The 27,207-nt window shown below is 35.7% G+C and overlaps 2 protein-coding genes across 2 annotated transcripts in view; both read left to right on the top strand.

Moving 5' to 3' along the window:
* Positions 1-310: 310 nt before the first annotated feature.
* On the top strand, positions 311-13,845 carry LOC113060349 (mitochondrial glutamate carrier 1-like). Its single transcript, XM_026229214.1, has 11 exons — positions 311-506; positions 6,901-7,033; positions 7,148-7,273; positions 7,349-7,404; positions 7,492-7,582; positions 8,399-8,456; positions 10,447-10,507; positions 11,924-12,071; positions 12,148-12,302; positions 13,528-13,603; positions 13,692-13,845. The coding sequence occupies exons 2-11, from the start codon at positions 7,014-7,016 to the stop codon at positions 13,843-13,845; spliced, it is 945 nt and encodes a 314-aa protein (XP_026084999.1). The 5' UTR covers positions 311-506; positions 6,901-7,013.
* Positions 13,846-25,930: 12,085 nt separating this feature from the next.
* The window catches only part of LOC113060804 (synaptotagmin-7), a 111,212-nt gene continuing 109,935 nt past the window's right edge, over positions 25,931-27,207 (top strand). The window contains exon 1 of the mRNA XM_026230007.1: positions 25,931-26,098. Within this exon, the coding sequence (XP_026085792.1) occupies positions 26,065-26,098 (34 nt within the window). The 5' untranslated portion in view covers positions 25,931-26,064. The remainder of the gene's footprint in view (positions 26,099-27,207) is intronic.

The following is a 27,207-nucleotide window of genomic DNA, read 5'->3' as shown; positions in this document are numbered from 1 at the left end:
CGATTCTTTTTGGAATCGATTCCCAGCCCTAGATTAAATTATTAAACCAGTGATGTTCATTCTCATGTCTTCTTTATCAGAAGTGGGGAATATTCGGTCTTTTTTTATTCAGTGTCCTTCCATGTGTTTTAAAAGGGTTCGTTCACCCAAAAATAGTTGTAAAACACAAGCTTATTTTCATTATTGGGTGAACTAACCCTTTTAACTCAAGGTCACCGTTGCGTCACACCGATGACGTCACGACGTTTTTTTTTTTTTTTTTTTACCTTTGCTTAAACAGCAGAAAAAAATCTGACGGCGCCGTAACCGATATCACGCGCCAGCAGGCGGCGACCGAAACACCGACTTTCTCCCGTAGTGTCCTGCTTTTTCATCCCTCCTTTCCTCCAAACGCACACGAACGCGAGTACCACCGGCGGCTTTAACTATTATCACACCGTCACCGGAGGAGGAACATCACATGAAGCCATAATAAACGGAGAAACGGGACAAAACTGCAGGATCCGGTATGTAGCACAGTTACGCTCTTATTTCTTTGACTAGCATTTGTGTGTCATATTAATATTGACATTTGTTTAGCAGGAAGCTTATACAATAGAATAATTATGATCTTAACGGAGGTTAAAGATTATGTCAGTCCGCAGAAAAAACGGAAATAACGGTAACGTTAACAGTGGTTTCATACAATGAATGTGATGCGACGGATCGTTTCTCTTTATGTGGCAAAACACGATTCCCCATCGCGAGAAGGCGTCTGAAATCAAACATGACTGATGAAACTGGCAAACGGTAACGTTATTTAGGACAGAAGCGAGAAAGAGCGTCTTTGACAGCTTCGTTCATTCTAACGGTCGCGTTCCGCGCGCGAACATCTGTTTCGCGTAATACAGCGGCGCGCGTTTCGTCTGCGCGTTACTGTACCGTCCGTCCGTTATCCCCGCGGGATTAACCGGCCGCGGAATCCGCCCCAGGGCCATTAAAGACGGACGTTATGTCTGTGTGGATCTGCAGCGGATCATCAGGAGCAACATCAGGGCACCGCGGCGCGCGCGTTCTCGATGCGCCGTGCGCGCTCTCGAGTCTCTCGGGATTCTCTGCAGCAGGATTATGCCATCAGACACAATCAGCGACCTCGTTCACAGACTGCACATATTTCTTCTCTCTTTTACATATTCTAGCAGGTTTTCCCCCCATGATAAAGTAATTGCGTCCTTGGACTAAAAGCAAACAACCTTTTACAGAAAAAGTGCTACAGAATCATGGTATTTTGGATGTTACCCTGAAATACCATTTAAATACCATAATACATGACTTTTAGGACCCTGGTGTATTTCAAAATAGCATTTTGAACACCATAGCAAGGTAATACCTTGTAAATGAGTACCATGTAATTGCCATGACATTGCATTATTACAATAAGCGTGGGATTTAAATGCTATATTCTGCTTAAAAGAATATAGTGGTACTGATATTCCATCATGTTTTAAAAGGACTGTGGACTGTGTGTGTGTGTGTGTATGCATGTATATATTACCATGAACTTTTTTTTATTTTATGAAACTGATGCATTTAAGTGAGTTCATTTATTCAACTGTTCATTTCTATAAACCTATTCCTCTTTAGATTCATCACTTAAAAGTGTTTTTGCAGAAGCCATGCATGGAACAAAATGTAATAAAATGCATAAAAATTGATCATGGTTTCCACAGAAATAAGAAGCAGCACAACTGCTTTCAACAGTGATAACAATAAGAAATATTTCAGCAGAAAATAAAATGATTTCATCAAAACTGTTAACAGCATCAAAAACAATAATATTCCAAATAATATTAATTCGCACAATATTGTTCCCATCTCTCAGATTCAGTCCTAAACAATATAACTTCTGAAAGTCAAATGATGTACATATGAGTTTAATAAAACCATTAGAAATTAGACATTAAGATCCCTGTAATAACTAACTATAGTCTTTATGTTATTAATATTTGTCCGCTCCTGATGCTTCTCGGTATCACTGTTATATTTGCTCACTGGTATTCTGAGACCAGCTAAATGCAGTATATGATTGTTCAATTTCACTCTCTGTCATGTGTGGTGATCATAATCTCTCAACACTTATAATAATCAGAAATATTTCTTGAGCAGCAAATCAGTATATTTTCATGATTTCTGAAGATCATGTGACACTGAAGACTGGAGGAATAATGCTGAAAATACAGCGCTGCATCACAGAAATAAATTATATTGTAAAATATATTCAAATAGAAAACAGTTATATTAGACTGTAATATTATGTCACATTATTACAGTTTTTACTGTACTTTTGATTTAAAAAAAAAAATGCAGCCTCAGTGAGAAGATACTTATTTCAGAAACATTAAAAATTCGTAACAACTTGAAACCTTTGAACAGTAGTGTATTTTTTTTTATCGAATAGTGTATTTTTATGACTGTAAGGAGGTTCAGAATAGTCTTTCTTAGAGCTTGATGCTGTAAATCAGTATCATTATTATTCTTTGGACAAGAACTATTCTTCTAAACTCATGTGAAACGACATGAGGAATAGCTCTAACGATTTTAACCCAGATGATTGAAAGCATTGGTAGATCAGCTGAAGATCATACATTTCATAATATAATTATTTTCCAGAAGGAAACCGTGGCGTGTCCAGAATGACTTGTGATTGTGAAGTTCTTGGCTTCATCAGCTGCCTGTGATCTCAGGTCGGCTTCAACTACTTTCTTCACCTCCTCTTTCCCTCCCTCCATCTTCTCTCTCCTCCCACCCAGATGTCTCCCTTTACAGCTCTCTCTTCTCTCTCTCTTTACTCTCCTCCATCCTCACTGATTCTCTGCATCCCTCCATTCGGCAGCACAACAACATGTTAATGGTTGTATTTTATAGTTGACATCTGTGCTTATTTTTTTTGCTAAAGAAAAGTACCAGTAAAATCCCAAAAAGTTATTATTATTATTTATTTTTTTGAGGGGGGGGGGCAGTACTATAGTAATACAATGAAAGTTTTACTACACAAAAACACCCCAAAAATTCCAAGAAATAACCACAACTTGTTTATTTTTTATTTTTTTATGTGTAGTAAAATTAAGGTTTGGGTCTATTCTGCTCATCAAAGCTGCATTTATTTGATCAAAAATACATTGAAAATGGTGAAATGTTAGTACAATTTCAAAATAATTTTTTTTTTTTAATAAATTATAAATAAAAAATATATTTTTTAAAATTAATTTAAAATAATTTAATAATTTATTCCTGTGATGCAGCGCTGTATTTTCATCATCATTTCTCCAGTCTTCAGTGTCACATGATCCTCCAGAAATCATGATAATATACTGATTCTTATTATCATCAAGTGTTGAAAACAGTTGTGATGCTTCAAATTTTACGAAAACTGCCGTACATTTTCAGGATTCTTTGATGAATAGAATATTCAAAAGAACAGAATTTATTTGAAATAGAAATTTTGTAACATTTTAAATCATTTTACTGATCACTTTAACGCATCCTTGCTAAATAAAAGTGTTAGTTTCTTTAAAAAAAAAAAAAAAAACCAAACATTTGAACAGTAGCGTATGTAAGACAACACGTGAGTGATGAATGTCCTACTATTGACTGTTAGTCAGCACAGGTGTGTGTATGAACACGAGCGCTGTACATTCATTACTCTCTCACACACACACACACACACACAAACGACGGGGCTGATATCTGCTGTAAGACATGTTGAAATCTCTGGCGCTCAATCATAGGATTTCATAGCCTTTTCAGTCCATTTCCATGGAAACTATCTCATTTCTGTTGTGTAGAAATATTCAGACTCGGCCTTCCTGGAGAAGCTTGAAGATCAGAGCAGCTGGTGCATGCTGGGAGCTCATTCACTGACATTATTTCCTCCTCAGTGTCAGTTTGGGTCCGTTATGTGCTGTATGTGAGACTAGTTTCTGATTTGTAGACACTGACAGACTTCAGTCTTGTCCTTCTGTCACAAGACCAAACCACTGATAACACAAACCCCCAGTCTCAGCTCCTTCTGTTCCTCTGTCAACTGACACTGAAAGCTGAACAGCAAACGTCCATCGCTCAGGTGTTGCTCTTTCTTTGATTCACATCTACAGATGTTTCATGTATTAAAGTCGAAGACATGCACAAAAGTATAGAGCAGTATTATTTTAGGATTATTTATATATTAATATAGCATTTATCAATAATTAGCTTTTTAATATTTTAATATTTCTTTTTGTTTTGTAATTTTTATTAGTTGTTTTTAGTATTTATTTTTAGCTATAATTTATAAAATTTATTATTTGTAATTATTTGTAAAACCTTTTTTTTAAAGATTTATCAAGTATTTATATTTTATTTCAATAATTTTTAAATATAATATTCTATTATTTATTCATATTTTGAATGAGCTCCTAAAAATAATTTTAATCTTCATTTTACCTTATGTTTTTGTTGCATGCTTTTGCCATTTTATTAGTTTTTGTTGTTTGTTATTATTATTTAACTTTATTTATTTTTTAAGTTTATTATTTTTAGTTTTAGTAATTTTGGTACTCAAGCTTTTTATTTAATATTTATATTTTATTCCAATTACCTAAATATATTTCTATAATATTATATCATTTATTAATATATTTGATTAGTTTAATTTTTTATTTAATTTGAGCTAAAGTTTTAGTAATTTTGTAATTGACATGTTATTAAGTATATTAGCTTGATTTTATTTCAGTTTATTATTATTGTTACAGTCATTTTAATACTTCAGCTTATACTTCTGTTAGTTGCCATGTTAAATTGAATTTTTGTATATATTATATTCATATTTTATTTTATTTCTACTTTATTTCAATTACTGATTTTTTTAAATGTTTTAGCTTCAGTTGTATTGTCCCATAAATTGAACAGAAATGTGGATAGCATCTCAGGTCATTTGATCGTGTGGATTTATTGAGAAATGTCTGAGGTCATGTTGAGATCTTTGACTTTAAGTTGAGACTTTGGCACAATTTGAGACATTGAGATCTTTCTCAGGAGAAACATCTGCGAAGCAGGAGATCTCAGCAACATCTCCAAGTGATTTATTCTTTTATCAGTGTTGCTTGACCTTTATGAGCCTCAGAGACTTTGCAAAATATATCCCATATCTGTGTTTTTCATTGTCTAAACAGACCTGATATTCTCTGGGATGAAGAGAAAGATGCAACAATAATAGTCCTGTTGAAAGAAAGCACCTTGAGATCTCACGCTGGGTCTCAGTGAAGGAGAAAGAGGAAACCAGACAGAGAAAGAGCAGAACTGAAGGTAGATGAGTTCAGTCCAGTCAGCAGAAACCAGGAAACGCATGAGTGGAGAGCAGGACGAAGAGAGGGAGGGGCCAGAGCGAGAGAGACGTGCTGATTGGCTGATCGGAGAGGAGGAACGAGGGAGACAATCGGACCGTCTTTAAGTCGTTGAACTTAAAACACACACACACACACATGTTCCTCTCGGACTCCTCCTGACCTTCTGCCTGTTTATCACCAAGATCACATGACCATCAAAGCTGCTGAGAAACACTTCAATATGAATATAGACAATGGGTTGCTGGTCATGTGTTTCGTGGCTTAATTCTTGTAAAGTTTCAACAGCAACAAGTGCTGCCATCAAAGAGACAAAACATTGTCATTATCTATCACTTTAATGATCATTTGTATAACATACTGTATGTCTATTGTATATATATAAACCTATTTCAGTTAGTTGTCAAAAAATGTCTTTTTTTTCTAATTATTTGTATTTAGTAATATTATTAATTATTAATAATAGTATTAATAATATTTTATGGTTTTATGTATTAATATTATTTATATAGAGCATAAAATATATGTTGAAAAACAAATATCAGAGGCATGGCAGTGTTATTTTAGCATTATTTATACAGTTTTACAGTGTTTAATAATATTTTGAGTTTATATGATATAAGTATAATAATATTTTGAATGTTATTTTTATTTTCCAGATTTTCGAGCTCTATTTTTTATTTGTGTTTTAGTTTTAGTTAGCTTAGTACTTCAACTTACTTCAACAACTTCAGCGAGTAATTATTGTTATTGTTGTGTTTATTATTATATTATTATTAAGTTAATTTTATTTAGAGTTAATTAGATTTTTTTTCCTGTTTTTCATATATATATATATATATATATATATATATATATATATATATGAATAATAATAATTAGTACAGTATTTTTTATTATCTCAATAATTAATAATTTAGTGATAATTCTAAAATGTTTAATAATAATAATAATAATAATAATAATAATTGAATCTTATTTCAGTTATATGTTAGCTTTTCCAGTTTTTCATTAGTTTTAAATCGTTTCTCTCTTAATCCATTTTTCTGTTCTTTTTGTAAACAGTATCATAATCATAATCTTTCAAAGTTGCTCTGAAATGACGTTTTTTTAATACGCTTGGCCTTATTTTTCCACCTCTTCTGGTTTAGAGATCATTTATTATCATCCGGTTAATTCCCAAATGATGAACTCAAGTTCTGCCCTGCGTTTTGTGTTTCAGTAAGAAATGATATATTACAAAAGTAAATATAGAGTTGACACCAATATTACAGAAAACAACTTATCTGTGAGACATTCATGTTAGGTGTGTGTGTGTCGTGAATCAGACGTGGAACTATTATAAACCTACCGTGCATCCGGCAACATGTGATCGGAATAAACATAAGAGATGGAGAGATGAGGCGAGAGGAGGAAGGAAAGGAAAGAGTGAGTCCAGCGTGAGGAATTTCTAGAGTCAGTGAGAGATGGCACCTTTATCAGAAACACACTAATGTCCTCTCTCTCTCTCTCTGTGTGTGTGTGTGTGTGTGTCTTTCAGAGATCTGCCAGAGGAGGGTGAATGGACTGAGATCCCAAAACCAGAAAATCTGCAAAGACGTGCACTCTGACGCCTTACACACACACACTGAGGACGCACAGGGAGCCAGATAAATGGCTGACAAACAGATCAGGTGAGTTTGGACTTGGTGTTGAACTCTTCTGACCCCAGAACACTTTAGCAACAGCATCCTGAAGCCCTAGCGGCGTCTCTTCTATAACTCGTCTCCTCTCATGCGTCGCTCCAGTTTGCCTGGCAAGCTAATAAACGGCGGTCTGGCGGGACTGATCGGCGTTACCTGCGTGTTTCCCATCGATCTGGCCAAAACCCGTCTCCAGAACCAGCAGAATGGATCGCGCCTCTACACCAGCATGTGAGTGCTCAAACAGACGAGTCGAGTGTGTTCACTAGCTCCACATCTAATCACATTACACACTGTGCTCTGCAGGTCCGACTGCCTCGTCAAGACCATCCGGTCAGAAGGATACTTTGGCATGTACAGAGGTCTGTCAAACTTAGACTAGTTAACTGTGAGCTGAGAGATGATTATTTCCTGTGAAGACTGAGAATGTCTGCTCTTCTCTCTCTCAGGTGCGGCGGTCAACTTAACTCTCGTCACGCCAGAGAAAGCCATCAAGCTTGCAGCAAATGATTTCTTCAGATTTCACCTCTCTAAGGACGGGTGAGACATAAACACACACACACACACACACATCGTCTGGCCCGACACACTGCTTGGGTTCATTCCCAGCCTTCAACATGTCCACAAACATTTATAATATTACGTTTTTCATCTAGTAATACACATAGAACATAATAAAATAACATGCTAATAAAATTGTATTGGTATGTTTTATGTATAATTTTTATTTTGTTATTATTATTTTATCAATATTTAAATGAAATTAATTATTATAAATTATAGTTAGGATATAATATTTATTTCTATATGCATTATATTATAGGATTATATTATACTTATTATATATAGAACATATTTTGTTAAATTCCATATATTTTTGCCCTTTCGTACACACACACACACACACACGTATATTTATTTATACTTTATTTTTTATTAATTTATTTTGTACTTTATAATTATATTGAATTATATTATATATATATATATATATATATATATATATATATATATATATATATATTAATATGCACACACACACATATTTATTTCTTTACACACAGACACATCCTCTTACACACACACTGCTGTTATCGTCTTCTACAGCCACAGTAGTGACACACTGACACTATCAAACATCTCAATCAGTTCAGCACACAGCATCACGTTACCAGACCCACATTCATATTCAATGAGGGTGGAAGCACACAGACAATACCCACAATGCCTTGCCTGGCACCGTTTCCATGGCAACCAGAAATAGCACCGGTGAGTTATTGACCGCCGAGTCCAAGTGTGAGTTATTGAGGACCCTGGGTGTGTGTGCTGATGACGCTTCACCTCTCGTTCCCTCAGGCAGAAGCTCACTCTGGTGCGAGAGATGCTGGCCGGCTGCGGCGCGGGGACCTGTCAGGTCAGTCTCATTCAGCAGCAGGCAGATCATTGGGTCTGTAATGGTCTAAGACAGCCTTTCTCGAGGCACACTGGGGTGCCCCCTGACTGTGTCAGGGGTGCCGCCAAAAAAAAAACAAAAAAAAAAAAACTGACATTTCACATATAAAATATTTTTGAATTTACATAAATACATTCTTCTTCTTGCAGTTGATCACGTGATGCACTGACCGTTCTAATCACATGTGTGAATGTGTGATCGTACGTGCGAGAACGGTCAGTGCATCACGTGATCAACTGCTAAATTCAAATGTGCTTTCGCGTTGGCTGGCACTGAGCCAGAGACAGGTCATATCACAACTTTTCAGCGTTTTCAGCCACATAATGTTTATTTTAGGTTTCAGACATATGAGTACTATTAAAAACAAAAACAAAAAAACAATACATTTAGAGTTTGTAAAATACACACTGATGTCAAAGGAAGAGGCAATAATAATCCTTTCCATTATAATTTGTTTTATTCATATCAGATACACATTGTTTAAGTAACTTTAACGTTTACTCTATTCTTCTCCCAGTTCACCTAGCCACTTACTTTTATGTATTTTGGGAGAAGTGGATGAATTCACGTGTTGTAAATCCAACAGATCCGATTCTGAACTGCATCTGCGGCACAAACTAAGATAGCTCAATTAACGCGATGGTTATAAAGGTGTTTAAACGACAAAACACTTCCACTTGCATATATTTGACAATCGTAAAATCAGATATTTCATGCCATATCTAAAAATTTTTTGAATATTTTGAATAAAAAAGGAAAAATTACCTAAAAGCAGATCATCATTCATTCAGCTCTGTTGTTGCTGCGGTGCGTCACGTGACAAGCAATGACACGTCACCATGGAAACCATAAAGTGACACATTAATAACGGTCGCTTTGAAAAACTCACGCTGGGGGGTCAGCCAGAATATTTTAAACTTATGTCGTTGGGTTCTTGTATTGGGCGGTCCACCTCTTATGGTTTTATGGCATTTGTGTCTCTTATTAATTATTTTGTGAATTACTTTGCAAACCTGTTTTTTTAAAGGTGCTATAAAGTTGCTATAAGTTATTGTTGTTATTTACAGTTCGTATTATGCTCTGTTCATTGCTGTCCTGTCTAAATAAACAGGACATTTGCATTTACATTTGGGTCATGCAGTGTTTTTAAATTATATTTTACACTGGGGTTTTCATGCTGGTCGATTCATTAATGTGCATGTTCTTCCACAATACCATCCTAAAATACCACATTTATACAGAAGTCATCTGCAGGAACGATCACAAGTTCCTTGGATTTTGAGATGTTGCATTAATATATGTTGGATGAAAAGCCAAAGATATAAAAAATAAAAAACACATATACTTGCTTTATATTAGTAATATTTTGAATTGGTTTTTTTTTTAAGCTTCAATTCATTTTACTTATCTTCTATTCATTTTATCTTGTTGTGATTTTGTCATATTTATATATTTCTATTTAGCTGTCATTTATCTTTATGCAGTTTTAGTAACTTAGTACTTCATCTTAAACTTATGTTAGGTAATTGCCAATTTTCATTTAATATATTTATGTATGATCTTTATTTCATTACATATATGCATATATTAAAGCAATATAAAAAATGTATAAAGTTTTAGTAATAATACTTCATCTTAAACATTTTTCATGTAATGTATTTATATTTTATCTTTCTATTCTATATATACATACACATACATATACTGTATATATATATAGAGAGAGAGAGAGAGAGAGAGAGAGAGAATATAAAATATTTTTTTTGTGTTATATATTTTAATATTTTATATATAAATATGTATATATGCAGTTTAACCATCTGAAGTCACAATCCTGTGACTTCATACTCATCATAGTTTATTTAAACACGCGTGTGGCCCTTTAAATGAGCTTGTTCTGGTTTTCATTGGTTCTGAGGTTTCCTCTGACCATGTTTGTGTTGTGTTGCAGGTCATCGTCACAACACCGATGGAGATGCTAAAGATTCAGCTGCAAGATGCAGGAAGAGTCGGTAAGAATCTCGACTAGAAGAGGAAGGAATGAAGGACAGAGAGGAGAGAGGAAGCACTGACACCTTGTGGTCACATCTCTCTCTCTGCATTACTGTCAGATCTGGCATTTCTGTACATTGAGCAGTTCATTTATTTGTGTACCACTTATACATATAGTAGTCTTGGAAAAGTTAAATGTTGTTATAAAATATTATGTCTGTGGTATTGTCTGCAATAATAGATCAATGTATTAATCAGGATGGCTATGTATTTAATATTATATTGTTTTTTTGTTAGTCTTTTTTTAATATAGAATATAAAAAAATTACATTTTAAATAGTTAATAATTTTAAATATAGAAATATTTTGTCAATATATATATTTTTTAAATACTGAATATTAAGTCATTTTTCAGCAATACTAAATATTACTGAAAAGCTGAATATTATTTATTTAGTATATTAAATATTATATAGTTTTTTATTTCCTTTTTAGATTTGTTTTTATGTGAAATATTTTGTTTTCTTTTTTAAATAGTTAATATTAAGTCATTGTCATTCAGCAGAACTGAATTTTTCATTGGAAAAAAAAATGCTGAATATTTATTTAATACATAAATATTATATTATTTCAGTATTCGTTTTTTACTTAAAATATATTACATATAAATATAACAAATAATGCATATTGAATATAATAATTTTTTATTTTAGTATATTTTTATTTCTTTTAAATACCACATGTTACATATTAAGTAATAGTGAATATTAAGTAATAGTCAAGATTATTGAATTTTTTTTAAAGGTGACTATTATTTATTCAGTATAAATATTATACATTTTTTTAATGTTATTATTTTTAAACATTGTATATTAAGTCGTTGTCAGTGGTACTGAGTAATTAATATGCAAAACAACTAAAAACATTGTTTTTATAATTTGTGTTCAACTTAAAATGTATTAGATATAAATATAACAAATAATGCATATAAAATATATATATATTTTTTTCAATTTCTTTTAGATACCACATGTTACATATTAAATATGTTTTCAATTAAAAAAATTAAATACTGAATATTAAGTAACTGTCAACAGTACTGAATTTTTTTAAGGTGAATATTATTTATTCAGTATAAATATTATACAGATTTTTTAATGTTATTATTTTTAAATATTGAATGTTAAGTCATTGTCAGTGGTACTGAGTAATTAATATGCAAAAAAAAAAAAACATTGTTATTCTACATAAGGGTCTACATAAGTTTACTCATGTTAAAATCTGCCAAATAGATGCTTACAAAAAAAGTTGTTAAGAGTAGAATACTTAAGTGTGATGCAGATTAGGCTTTATCAGTATAGTTGAATTGTGAGGGCTCGTTTATGTCTGACACTGTAATGTGCTGTGTGTGTGTGTGTGTGTGTGTGTGTGTGTAGCGGCTCAGAGGAAGCTCATGCCGCAGGCTGTGACCCCCGAGGGCCCCGTGGAGCTGAAGTCCCCCACAGCTGTGCAACTCACCAGACAGTTACTGAAGGAAAAGGGCATCTCGGGTCTTTACAAGGGTCTGGGAGCCACGCTGCTGAGGTTTGGGAAATAACACCAGAGTCTTCAGAGCGCTGACTCTCAGAGAATCTCAGCCTCGTGTTTTCTCTCCCTTCAGGGACGTCCCCTTCTCTATCATTTATTTCCCTCTGTTTGCTAATCTGAATGATCTGGGGAAGAGAGGAGCCGAGGGTCCCGCTCCCTTCTACGTCTCCTTCACGTCGGGCTGCATCGCGGGCAGCACAGCCGCCGTCGCCGTCAACCCTGTGGACGGTGGGTTCCTCTTTAAACATCTCTGCTGTTCTGGGATCCTTTTAAAGCATCCTAGAAATACTCCTGATGCAAATGCTGTAACACAAAATTACCTTCGGTCTAATTTTGCAGGAAAGACAATCTAAAAATGAAATGACAAATACAATTTTAATCAATAAAAATAGTTAAATTAATCTAATTATAATCAATGTAATTCTTATCTAATTAAACATTTTCAACATTCGTTTCTTTTTCGATTAAAAAACTAGATGTTTAGTATGGAATGCTTTTTCTGATTTTTATTGATTTGTATCTATTTAAACAGTACTAAATATTACATGTTGATTAATTTTGTCTATTTTTGTTACTGAAAATGAACGATTCATTTTTTTATTTTGTATTTTTGAAATAAGTCAAATAGTAAATCGAATAGAAAGCTGAATAATAAATATTGAATATTTTTTTTATTTCTTTCTTCAGTTTTTAAAGTACAAAATTTTATTTTTTGTCTACTTTAAAATATTGAATATTAAATATTATATATTTTTCAGTATTTGTTTTGTCTATCATTTATTAATAAATATGAAATCTTTTTCAATATTTAAATTTTCCATTTTTAGAATACTGAATATTATATTTTGTTTATTTATTACTGAATATTTAAATGTTTAATATGAAATATTGAATGTATTTTTTCAATATTATATTTTTATATATTTAAATGCTGAATGTGAAATATTAAATATTTTTCCAGTTTCTTTCTTCAGTTTTTAAAGTACAAAATTTTATTTTTTTGTCTACTTTTATTATTGAATATGATTAATTATTCAGTATTTGTTTTGTCTATCATTTATTAATAAATCTGAAAAAAAAAAAATCAATATTTAATTTCTCCATTTTTAAAATACCGAATATTATATTTTGTTTATTTATTACTAAAAATTAAATTTTTATGTTTAATATGAAACAATGAATACAATTTTTTCAATAAAATTGTTTCTATATTTAAATGCTGAATGTGAAATATTGAATATTTCCATTCCATTCTAATGCAAACTCTGTTCGAAACAATAGCCCTTGATTGCGTCTCTGCTCACGTTTCCTCTCTGTCAGTTTGCTGAGGAGGCAGTATGCAGTGAAGCAGCTCGCTAGCGTTAGCAACAGAGCCTGTATGTTAGCAAAAACTGTTGTGCAATGCAAAAAGCAACATCTGTGCGGTTTCATAACCGGCTGGTGTGTGTTTCAGTGATAAAGACCAGGCTCCAGACGATAACACGAGGGACTCAAGAGGACACTTACAGCGGGGTGACCGACTGCATCAGGTCATTTCCTTTTGTTGACCTTATTTCATTAAAACAACCTTAGACTGGAGCTATAACACATTTTTGATCATTATTCGTGTGATCACAGGAAGATATTACGCCATGAAGGTCCCGCTGCTTTCCTGAAGGGGGCGTACTGTCGGGCTCTCGTCATCGCGCCGCTCTTTGGCATCGCTCAGGTGGTCTACTTCTTCGGCGTAGGCGAATACATCCTGAGCTATCTGCCCAAACGGAACAACTAACCACCCTTCCCATCATGCATTGCACCAGTCCCGGCCCCCTCTCACAGGTCGTCATTATTGAAGGATCAGAGCGTAACGTGGAGCAGTCAGACTGATCTGAATCGTTTGTAGTCGTGCCGTTTTCGTGTGTTTTTCTCTGAATGAGCTGCCTGTGTTTCATCTCGTCTGGTCTCGCGCTGAGACAAACATGATGTCCTTTTACGAGCATTGAGCCATCATCCAAGCACTGACATTTAAACCGTGAAATCAGTGATTGGTCATATCACGATCTCGTAGAGCTCTTGTTAATCATGTACTGAAATATCAAGCCAACATGAAGCTCTTTTCAATTGTTAATTTCCTGGAACATGAGGACACATCATGTCGATTAGTTTGCCCTTAATAGTAGCTGTTTCCGTTTTTCTTACGACCAGCTCTGACTTAAAAAAAAAAAAAAAAAATTGACAATAGCACATAACAAAAATGACCAAAAGAAACTAAAATAAGTATATTATAAAAATCTAATTAAAAATATTAATACAAACTATAAAAGTATGAGAAATGTTGCTTTGGGAACTAACTGAAATAAGTTTAAGTACTAAAATGATTAAATAAAAATAAATGAAAACTATTTGGAATTATTGAAAAAATAAACAAAAACGAAAATGAAACCAAAAGGAGTTTTATAAAAATAAAAGCTAATTCCAAATCTAAATAAAAAGTATAATAGTCTATAAATAATTCTAATATATAATTACACTGGTCCTCTCTTGCATATTAATTCAAATCAATAGGGACTGGGCGAACATCATGTGACCTAATTAATATTCATGAGCAATGCTAATGAGTTTTATTTGATGAGTTTAGCTACTTACAGATTTCCGGCTACAAACAGACCCTTAATGAAAGTTTGTTGGTTCATATCAGTCAGATCAGATCTGAGAATACTAATAAACTAAATCAAGAGAAAAAGTGATCTACATATGGACTGTAAGACCTGCCCTGTGAACCTATAATGGGTGGAGCTAATAATCATGAATATTAATGCTTTTGGATGCTTTCCCATGGTGTACAGTTGCCCTGCAGTGCATCATGGGAGATTTTATTAGTCATTCCTGTTCGTTCGAGAAACCGAAAAGCACAGACTTTGAATGGCAGTCATATTTATTGCCAATTCTGATGATATAGATGTAAACACACTTATAGTATATCTCACTATATATTTCTATGGACGGTTGTATCAGTGTCTGATTGTTTATGAGTACTGTACATATGCAGAGGACATTATGATACTAGATTATGTTTTAGTTTTGTATACGATGGCTTATTTGCACACCTCCCCGTTCCTTCTCTTTATGTTTTTGTCAGTATGTTAAATATGTTGAGCCGGACCTGTGATGCATCAGTGTTGGATTTGTGAGCCGAACCGAACAAACCGTTCTCGTTTACTTCACGCTGTCTGTTTTTATTTCTCGGAGAGGCGTTCAGATTTATCAGGCAGAAAGAATAGTGCTGATAGATGAGCTCTGCATATATGTGCAATGAAGAGCGTTTTTTGGGCTCAGGCTGACGAACAATCGAGTCTTTCATACTGCCAAACGATTCCTGACCAAATCCCTGCCTGGAATACCTCTGTGTCCTTTCCCAGTTCATGCATTAGTACACTTCTTCTCTAAACTAGTCCGGTTTATATCGTCCTGCAGTTGAATATACACTACCTTTCAAAAGATTGGGGATTTTTTTAAACACTTTTGCATTAAATTGATCAAAAGTGACAGTGAAGATGTTTATAATGTTACAAAAGATTTCTGTTTCAATGCTGTTCTTTTGAACTTTCAAAGAATATTGAAGCACACAATCTTGAAAAAAAAAACATCTATCACAAATTTCAGAAAAATATTAAGCAGCACAACTGTTATCAACAGTGACAATAATTTTGTCAAAAAACAAAACTGCTCTTTTGAACTTTAAAAGAATCCTGAAAATATGCATGTTCCACAAAAATATTGATAATAATACAAAATGTTTTTTTTGTGTGCAGTAAAACAGCACAAAACATGTGACACTGAAGACTGGAGTAATGATGCTGAAAATACAGCTTTGATCACAGAAATAAATGACATTTTAAAACACATTAAAACTGAAAACTGTTATTTTAAATAGTAATAATATTTCACTATTTTTACCGTATTTATAATCAAACAGATGCTGTTTTTGTGCACATAAGTTTCTTTTTTCTAAATATTACAAAATCTTACCAGCCCCAGTCTTTTGAACAGCAGTGTACTGTAACATGTCACTAATGAATATGACAATGACTCTAAAGATTAATGATCTTGAGGTTTACCCAGAGGGTTTATGGTGCTGTCTATCAAGTAAACATCTCTAGTCTCAGTGACAACGAACTTTATGCCATTTGAAACTGCTCAGATGCTCTTATTTATTGTTTAGAGGTCATAGGTCAGATTTATCGAGGTCAGTGTGAGCACAACCCATCTGATCGGTTACTTCACGCATCGTTAATTCTTTAAATGAGTGCAATTGGTATTAAAACAGAAGTATGTTTCATGCCCAATATGAATCTGACCTTAATGATCTTGTTTTTGCTCACATTTTTTCCTAAACATTCCAAAAAAACGAACATATCTTGTGATCACCTCTGTTATTTTCTGTTATTTTGCATTATGCTGTTTTGTGATGATTTATTCTTATTTAGACCGTTTTTGGGTTCCTCTGTTTTGCCTCGTGTTTTCTCAGCTGTGAACTCACAGTGTTTGTGAACGCTGGTGTATTGTGTGTGTGTGTGTGTGTGTGTGAGGGGTCAATCGTGCGCACAGGTGGTGTGTTTCTTTCTCGTCGTTTATCAACACTAAAGTGTGTTATTCACTTTCTCTCTCCTTTTCACCATCTGTCCTTCTTCCTCACTGTACTTGAAGGAATTAGACAGCAGGTGGCAAAAAAATAAATAAAAACACAAACGCCAAAAATAGCATTGATGATTTATAATCCAAGCACAAAAACAGATCTGGCACAAGCGCAATATTCAGACATGGCCCTCTGATATCATACAATATTCAGTATACTAGACTATAATATTATAAGCAACGTATCGCCTGTTTGTTTCGACAAACCAGAGAATGTATCTTTGAATTGTATAATCAATGTAATTTGATAGTATTCAGTTTTATTTAGTAGTAAATTAGATGTTAGATATTTGTGATTTCACCAAATATATATATATATATATATATAAGGACCAGCACATATTTATGCAATAATTAAGAAATAATTAACACTTGAGTCTCATGAAAATATGCTCTGGTCATATTTCACCCCTTTAAAAAATTATAACAAATAATTTGAATGTATGAAGAAAGTTACAATTTTAGGAACCTTACTCCTTTTTCATTTTAACATTATTTCCATAACAGTAATTTTTTGCTTCATTGTCATGAAAATAATATTATAAAAATTAAATTCAAAAAATAACTTAAAATAGTTTTTTTTTAAATATTATTATATTTTTGATGAGGAACATTAAAGACTATTTGAAGGAACCTTTTATTTTTGTTATATTTGTTGCTTTGCAACATTTATTTCTTGACAGTTACTGTGATATAGGATACAATACAGTATATATTTTTGCTTTACTGTCATGAAAATAATGTCAATTTTTTTTAATAACCTAAAATATTTTTTCTTTTTTGTCTTACATAAAGAAAATTAACACTTTTTAGGAACCTTTAATATTTTTGCATTGAGACATTATTTATTTTTGCTTTATTGTCATGAAAATAATGTCAAACATTTTTCTTTATTTACCTAAGAATTAGATATATTAATTGATATTATTTTTTATTTGATTCACTTATTTTTTGTGGGATGAAATATGGCCAAAACATGTTCTTTCTTGAGATCTGTCATGATTTTGACCTGTGTTCTTCATGTGGTTGAATCATGCTGCTGCAGAGTTATAGACAGATCATCCTTCCTTCTCTGAGAGGAACAGTGCAAAAACGCACACACAAGTAAAAATGCACAATGAGGCTCTTCTGTAAGAGAAAGTCAGTCTGTATGTGGAGTGCTGCTGAGAGTTTGTGAGACTGAAATATGGCAGTTGTTTTAATCGTGTTGATTGTTGTTCAATAAAATGTATTTGTTCATAACGGTACCTTGTGCCTGTAATCCTTCTGTCTGAACGATGCAATCATTTTTATAGAGTTATAAAAGCTGAAAAGTTTATTATCACTGTGCAATTTAAGTATAAATGACTGTCTTACCCAGTAGTGTAGCCAGAAAAGAGACTCTGGGTGTGCATATGAAAATCTGGGTGTGCCACATTTATTGTCAGATTACTGTGCAAAATTATACCATACTCCTAGTGTTAATTTGCAGGTCGTGTCAAAATGTAGTTAATTGTTAAATGTAATAATTTTCTTCCAAATACGATAATTTTGAACTTTAGCTATTTCATTTTGTTTATTTTTTCATTACAATTTATTCACTTTAAATAAATTATAATATATAATTATAGGATTAAAATGAATTGTAGTTGCTCAACATATCTTTGTACATATCAGCACACCGGCACCCGCGTCTAAATCAGTTGTATGGTCTGGTTTTCAGTCTAAAACAGTTGTGTCAAGTATAAATGTCTCATCAGTTTCGGGAGGTGCGCGCGCAGTCAGCGGAGGCTCGCACCTTTTTTTCTCAGGTTTTGAAAAATCTTAGCGATCGACTTAAAATGCTTCCAAGATCGACTTGTCGACCGCGATCGACGGGTTGGTGACTCCAGATATAGCGACCAACTTTTTTTGAGCAAGCATTGATTATGCGTGACACAGTCTCAATTTGTGGGAGGCATGTATTGTGCTCAAACGCTGTGCGTGCACGCGCTACGCGGGACGGGTGGTCACCCTACCTGGCACACCCGTCTAGAGTGTGTCCACCTTTGTGTGTGGGTCCATGTACATGCTGAATCCACAGGTAAAAAAAAGCCTCAAGTCCAAATATTCATTTATCACCAATTAACTGTTTGAAAAACACTTCCTGCTTCGATGTCCAGATCTGAATTTAAAAAAATCTCAAACATGCTACGAAGTCCCGATCGAATCAACCGAGTCGCGAACAAGCTCCGAAGTGCCGATCTGAATCAATCGAGTCGCGAACAAGCTCTTAAGTGCCGAACTGAATCAACCGAGTCGCGAACAAGCTCCGAAGTGCCGATCTGAATCAACCGAGTCGCGAACAAGCTCTTAAGTGCCGAACTGAATCAACCGAGTCGCGAACAAGCTCCGTAGTGCCGAACTGAATCAACCGAGTCGCGAACAAGCTCCGAAGTCCCGATCGAATCAACCGAGTCGCGAACAAGCTCCGAAGTGCCGATCTGAATCAACCGAGTCGCGATCAAGCTCTTAAGTGCCGAACTGAATCAACCGAGTCGCGAACAAGCTCCGAAGTGCCGATCTGAATCAACCGAGTCGCGAACAGGCTCCGAAGTGCCGATCTGAATCAACGGAGTCGCGAACATGCTCCGAGGTCCCGATCTGAATCAACCGAGTCGCGAACAAAAAAAATATATATATATTCTAAGTAAACAACAATAGCCCAAGTAAAGTAAACATTTTTTATTGAGACTATAAAAAAATATTGTGCATCTATTTTTAGGTGAAGTGACATTCAGCCAAGTATGGTGACCCATACTCAGAATTTGTGCTCTGCATTTAACCCATCCGAAATGCACACACACAGAGCAGTGAACACACACACACACACACACTGTGAGCACACACCCGGAGCAGTGGGCAGCCATTTTTATGCTGCGGCGCCCGGGGAGCAGTTGGGGGTTCGATGCCTTGCTCAAGGGCACCTAGTCGTGGTATTGAAGGTGGAGAGAGAGCTGTTCATGCACTCCCCCCACCCCACAATTCCGTCCGGCCAGAGACTAGAACTCACAACCCTTCGATTGGGAGTCCAACCCTCTAACCATTAGGCCACGACTTTAGGTGTGCCAGCTGCCACTGTGGGTGTCACAGGCACACCCGTGGCTACACCACTGGTCTTACCTATATGATCTCACATTTTTGTTCATAAATGCTAATTGCTTCCGTCAATCTAAAACGTTCTATGCTTTAAGAAATGAAGTGTTGCTAAATGTGTGTGCTTTCAGTCACTTCAGTGGTCCAGAAAAATCATTAATTCCCAGAAGAGTACGAATGCAAATATTAGAAGTGTTAGGAGGAGTTAGTTTTAGTCGATTTGTTGAGTTTATGAGTCTTTCCTCAAGGTCGTTGAGTCTGTGCAGAGCTCAGAGCGGCCGCTGGGTGTCGCTGTGGTGCCGATCGAAATAACTTCTCCGCAGGTGATGAAATATGAATTACGTGATTCTGAGACACTGCAACCCGTAACATGAGCCTTTGTTAAACACAACGGATCAGAGGGTCAATCATCCAAAAAGCATTCATTCTTCAACAACAATCGCAAAAAAAACAACAACCCCAAAAGCTCCCCAGAGTTTGTGACTGCTTCAATGTGACTTGAATTCCATTTTCCTTTCCTTCTTCGTTTTCCACGGGGACTGGAAATGTAATCAGACACACACAAACCCAAAAGTGAAATCCAGTGTATTTTAGGCTTTAGGTTTCCTATTGACTGCAGACAGTGAATGACACGCCATTGTTTACTACGGATCTCATTCACTGCATGTTCACTCAGCGGGTCACTATATAGTGACCTCAGATATGAGTCACTGCACATTTACTATAAGTGCATTCTGGGTGAATACAAGTGAACATCACTGCTAAGTTTAGATTGATGCTTTAGGGCGAGTATGAGCGAGCTCTTAAAGGCACAGTTAAGCTAAAACTAACCCTTTTTGCCATTATTTCACCATGCTGATGTTCTGCTACACTCCTGTGCTGTGTGAAATGCAAATAAATTCCTTTAAACGTCAAGAACATTAGAGAAGGAGCTCATATTAAACATATATTCTCTGAGCATCTACCCTGAGCTATTATTAGTCCATCTACCACTCAAACACACACACACACACAGAGAGAGAGAGAGAGAGAGAGAGAGAGAGAGAGAGAGAGCAGTTAGCATAAGTGAAGGCAGAAGAGAAAAGAGCTAAAATAGATGGACAGAAGGATGACCATTGAAGCGAATGGGGGTTGTGGAAAAGAGAGAGAGAGAGAGAGAGAGCGAGAGAGAGAGAGACTGGTAATGTGTGTATAGGCCACTAAATCAATGGGAATCAGGTTTTCTGAGAGGAGAAGACAGGGATATATATATATATATATATATATATAGAGAGAGAGAGAGAGAGAGAGAGAGAGGATGCATCTGTACTGACTGAACAGATCACTAGAAAACCCATTAAACACACATTTTTAGACCCTTACTAATAATTTCTTAAATAAAGAGACAAAGCCACTTGACATCTTACAGCAGTAGCAGCAGAGATTACAGTAATGAGCCTCATGCATTACACACACACACACACACACATTACCGGCTCAGCAAGCACCACATACATGTGAAATTCTGCCATTTACATTAAATGGCACATTATTCAAAGGTTTTAAGGTTATGTCAAATAAACTCTACTCATGCAACAAACCATTCATCTTCATATGCTGCTGTTTCTGACTTGAACATGTTGCATTTTTAATTGACCTCATGTAAATGCTGACTTTTGCATGAGATCGGCAGAATGAATTATGGGTAATTACTGGGATGGGGTTTAGCATCTCCTTTCTTTTTGGATCAGCACACAAGATTGCCGGAAGATGCTGAATTCACATTATGAATACACGTCTGACTTGTGTTTATTAGTAAAGTTTACAGAACACACAATTAAAAATAGAGTTCACCCACAAATAAAATAGGCTGAAAATGTACTCACCCTCAGGCAACCCAAAATGTAGACGAGTTTGTTTCTTCATCAGATTTGGAGAAATGTAGCATTGCATCACTTGCTAACCAATGGATGTGAATGGGTGCCGTCAGAATGAGAGCTGATAAAAACATCACAATAATCCACAGCACTCCAGTCCAGCAGTTAACGTCTTGAGTAGTGAAAAGCTGCATTTTTATTAGAAATAAAACTATATCATTAAAGCCTTTCTAACCTCAAAATGTTGCTTCTTCCCAAAATATGAGTCCATAATCCATAATAACGCTTCCTCCATTGAAAAGTCCATCTCCTGTTGCCCTCTCACATCAAAATGAATCCACATATTTGTTTTGGACTGGTTTTGTGCTTAATCTGTGCAGATTTCTCTCCTGATTCAGACAAAACACTTTTTTTACTGGATGAAGCAATATTATGAATGACTCGTATTGTTCGAAGTTAAAAATGACTTGATGGATTTGTTTCTTACAAAACACTCAGCCTTTTGCATCACAAGACGTTAACTGCTGGACTGGAGTGGTGTGGATTATTGTGATGTTTTTATCAGCTCTCATTCTGACGGCACCCATTCACATCCATTGGTGAGCAAGTGATTCAATGCGACATTTCTCCAAATCTGATGAAGAAACAAACTCATCTACATCTTGAATGACCTGAGGGTGAGTACATTTCCAGCAATTGTAAATTTTTGGACTAACTATTCCTTTAAGACGAAAATATGCAACAAAACAGCACTTTTTTCAGCATGTTTTTACACGCTCAGATGACAAGGTCGCCTTAAGAGCAGCACATGCCATCCGGACACACTTCATTGAGCATCAAGTCATCCTTACGGCAGTTTTATTAAAGACGTAACAGACGACCGTAAAGGTTATTATCTCTGCTCTGTTCACAGATGAGAAATCTGCTGGATTTATTCCCCGGCCCGTAAATCAAATAAGCGTTTACTGTTTCTTAATCGGAGCTTGTGGATCACACGTGTTTAATCTGTCTTTCTTATTTTAGCGTCAAGCGCTCGCCTCAATCACTGACCTTTGCTCCGTCACTACGGTACATTATCAGTCTCAACAACCACCAAACTGCTCTCTAAATTAACTCAAGCTGTAGGGGGGCGGTTCTCAAAATCATTACGCTAAAAAAATGAACTAAATCAGCATTAAAGATGAATGATTCCCTGCAGGAAGTTCTGCTCCTGTGAGAGGAAGCCATCAGGCCTGCGCTATGTGTCAGTGAGGCCTGCGGTGCAAGTCTGGAATTGACTAGAAATTCATTTCTATGGCCACCAATGATGTTCTCAGAAGGTCACCCGCTGTTTTTCTCCATTGCATGCTGCATAAATGATCCTCAGCACACTGCACACTGAGAGAAAGAGAGAGAGGCAAATAAGTGCCATCTTTATTTCAAAAGTCACTCGTTTAGAAGAGCATGACTTGGATGAGCTTGGATCTCTGCTGAGTGTCATTATTGCAAGGATAAAGCCAATTAAACTAAGATTAAACACATGGTAGTATTGACATTTATGAAACATCTGGAATAAACTGGAAACATGCACACAATGAAAATACATGTAGAACCAGTGTTGGGGTGATACATTACTAGTGACGTGAGTTATGTATTTAGATAACTTTTTTTTTTCAAGTAACTAGTAAAGTATTGCATTAGTTTTAAATTGACAAGAAATATCCGAGTTACTTTTATAAGTAGGTAACTTAAGTTACTTTGCATTTCACTGACACCTCTCGTGTACCTGTGTTGAAAGAAATTTGGAGTGAGATTTATAAATTTAACTTTTAGCGTGGAAGGACTTTTACAGTTACAAAAAATATATTATTTTTTAATTAATAATAAAAGAGCAAGCCCATGCAGCCCAGGTGACAAAGAGTAACACAAAAGTAGCATAATGCATTCCTTTCCAAAAAAAAGTAACTAATGCAATTATTATTATTTATTTTTTATGAAGAAACACAGTATTGTAATGCATTACTTTTAAAAGTAACTTTCCACAACACTATAACAGTATGCGATGACATTGAGTGATTACATGAAAATTGCATTAAAATTATTTAAAATCTCTTGCAAACTTTTTGAGTTATACACATTGTGCATTGCGTTTAATAAAAAATAAAAAAGGTAAATGCATGTTGCATGATGTGTAACTGCCAAATTAACAAAAAGTAAATGTTACATATATTTTATTTTCTATATAACTTTGTATTTATTTAGACAATAAATAAATTGTATTTTTAATGTTATATGTATAATTATATATAGATGTAAAAATAAATGTTTCTTGAGCAGCAAAGAATGATTTCTGAAGGGTCACGTGACACTGAAGACTGGTGTAATGATGTCATCAGGAATAAATGACAATTTATTTTCAATATATTCGAATAGAAAAATGTATTTACAATTGTAATAATATTCACATTTTTACTGCGTCTTTATCTGCGTCTGTTTGGAACAAAATGAGGGTGAGCAAATAATGACCATTTGTTATTTTAGGGGTGGTAAACTGTTCCTTTTAGTGTAGGTCAGTTCTGCTTGTAATGACACAATCTAACCGCTAGACGTCGCCACTTCGACGCGCAACTCCTCGGCTGTGAGAGGCGTGATTGGCGTGTGGCGCGCATGAGGTAACGCCGTACTCTTGTTCTGTTGCTCATCACGGACCCGTCGAGGCCGGCGCCTGTGCGTGCGAACCGGGTGAAGGGCGGAGCGGGTGGAAGCCCCTTCGGGATGGTGACCGAGCAGCTCCACCTGCGGAGCCTCATCTGTGCACCGGCGCACAAATTGGATGTTATGCAACAACGGGTTAATAAAGCAACGCTTCAGTTAGTGTTTCACTGACTGCTATGGTACCAGGTGCATATCAACACTCAAAGGATAGAAACAAGGTTGCATTACGCTTTTTATTTCCCCAAGCGCGAGACAAATCATTCCCGGACTTGAAATTCGTGTATTCGTTTAAACTAGTTGCTATTTTATATTACAAGTAGCCTACTCATGTCCTTTTAAATGACAAGTATCGTAGTTAACCCTGATAGCACACATACATCACGACGTCTATCTGACGTATTTTTTTTAGAATGTTTGTTCATCTGCAATTCACGTCTATATATGACGTTTTTCTATCAGATGTCAAATAGACATTTAGAAGATGTTTCTAAGATGTTTATGATTAAAATTAATGTAAAAGTTACATCTTAAAGACGCCTATCAGATGTTTGCACACAGCAGATGCTTTCCAGACCTGTTTGTAGCGTAAATAGTTTTATCCTTTGCTTGCATTCCTTTGTTGTGCATTATTGACCGAAAATAACTCACTTCCGCTTCGCAAAGGCTCAAATAGTAGCCTACTGGAAAAATATAAATTAGTAACTATTTAAATGGTAAATAAGTACAAGTAGTAGAACTGAAACAGGTAACAAATAGACACACTAGTCAGAAACGTGTCCTATTTGATTACTACAAACCATTCGATGGCAAAAAATCTTCAATTAGTTACCAATATCAGAGGAATGGTTAGTTGTAACTAATGGGTTTGTGAGTATCAGCAAGCAATAGCCTACATGCTTTTATGTAATCAACAGTACTATAATTGATTAGATATTGCCTATTAGTATCTAAAACCAATATTACATATAAAAAACTAAAAATATACTAATCATCCATTGTTTTTTATAAAAAAGAAGAAAAAGATGCTATAAAAATTGCATAGACACAATTTTCACTCAGAAATTTCTCGAGTTTCATAAACAATTACGAAGAAACAGTAATTAACACACACGACTCGGAATTTAGTAGGAAATAAAATGAAAAAATAGTACTCCAAACTCCTTTGCTTTACTTCCAACTAGTGTACATACTTGTATTTGAAAATAAAGGATGTATGTGACATAAAAATGCTGATGATAGGTGGTTTTAAGGAATAAATGTCAAAGCAACCTGGCACGGCATGCTCAATCCATTTAGCCTGCACGAACCAAGCAATAAAACATTTCAGTTTGATAAAGCATTGATGGATGTTATATATGTGCATGCATATAGACACAATAACAGCTCCGGAGCATCCTCCACCCCACCCGTGGGGCAATGTCTCAAAGCACGTCACCGTGAGAGTGTGTGTGTGTGTGAGGAAAGAGAGAGAGAGAGAGAGAAAGTAGATGTGTGCAGACAACCTGCCCGCGCGTAATTCTGGGAGGACTCTCCGCCGAGCAACGACACAATAAACACTCACCGAGCCGCGAGAGTTTCCCCCGGTGGAGTAACAATCAGCACTTGAATCACGTCACACCACCCAGCCAGGAGTCCAGCAGCAATCTGCAGCCATGTATCTGAACAGGGAGGAGGAGAACAGCAAAGGTAGGCGCTTTTATTTGATTAAACTTGTAGGAGTATCTTCTTCTCTCCTTGGACGGGCGCGTCTGGCACGGACGGGTCGTACGAGAGGGTTTTTTGGGGGGGGTGTTGTAACTGGCTCGACCGCCTCGTAAGCACCTGTCCTGGGGTCATCACTTCTTCTTTGCCCCCTTGTTTGACATCGTTGTCCGAGCGCGCGCGCAAGCACAGCCAAGCGCGCGGCGCACTAATGACTGTTTGACATTGTCACGCGCTCTCGGGGCACTTGCGTTGACAGCGATTACCGGGTTAAATAACTTTGATTCGAGGTCCCGTGAAGGTCTGCTGTCGCGTAATGAAGGGCTACTTGTTGTGCGCTTCGTCCTTGACAGATCTTCACGCGCAGAGACTCGAGGACAAACGAATAACACACAAGGTCAAAGCATCTCAGAGCGGTGCCTCGTCCCCGTTATCCGCACCATCAATGCTTCCGTGGGCGGTTTGCTGGGGTATGCACGGTGGGCTGTTATTTGTGTGAGCTCTCCCACGTGTTTCCGAAGCGTGATTCCCCGTGGATTCACAGGGTGTCCACTACACTTTTTCCCGGTGTCCCTCCCACGGTAAACGAGCTCCGGGACAGAGGTGACCGGAATTAAGAGTGGAGGCGCGTGGCCGTGAGGAGATAATAACCATGGCGTGAATCAATCTGTGTGGGTCTGGAAAAGAAAGGTGGCCACGGAAGAGCCCATACAGGACACAGAAACTGGATCTGGTTTTTTTTTTTTTTTAAAAAGGTGTTTTCAAATTCTAGTGAACTTGTATATCCTACAAACACGAATTTGTATAGTTGGACATAATTCAATGTGCATTCGTAATAAAACGAAGCAAACGTTGAGAATCGGTTCCCTGAATTAACCAAACTGGAGTCACTCAAGGAATTATTCCATGCTTGCTCGGAAGGCTATCATAATTGCTGTTATGTCATTCTAATTAAGGCAATATTTACTAATTAAGACACCATTTAGTCCATTTATGATCAATTCCCTTGAGAAAGTTCAGTTAGGTTTGCTTTTTTCTCGGGTTAGCAGAACGCTCTGGGTCTTTTGACTCATCTGAGCAGCAATTTGAATCTT

Source organism: Carassius auratus, chromosome 42 (assembly GCF_003368295.1).
Source record: "Carassius auratus strain Wakin chromosome 42, ASM336829v1, whole genome shotgun sequence".
NCBI classification, from domain to species: Eukaryota; Metazoa; Chordata; class Actinopteri; order Cypriniformes; family Cyprinidae; genus Carassius; species Carassius auratus.
This window is presented reverse-complemented; position numbering and strand designations above follow the sequence as displayed.

Bases quoted from the DNA above. Each gene is read 5' to 3' on its own strand.
- LOC113060349 (XM_026229214.1), top strand. From the start codon at position 7,014: ATGGCTGACAAACAGATCAG. The intron at 7,583-8,398 runs GTGAGACATAAA...TCGTTCCCTCAG, and splicing joins TTTCACCTCTCTAAGGACGG to GCAGAAGCTCACTCTGGTGC. The intron at 8,457-10,446 runs GTCAGTCTCATT...GTTGTGTTGCAG, and splicing joins GCGGCGCGGGGACCTGTCAG to GTCATCGTCACAACACCGAT.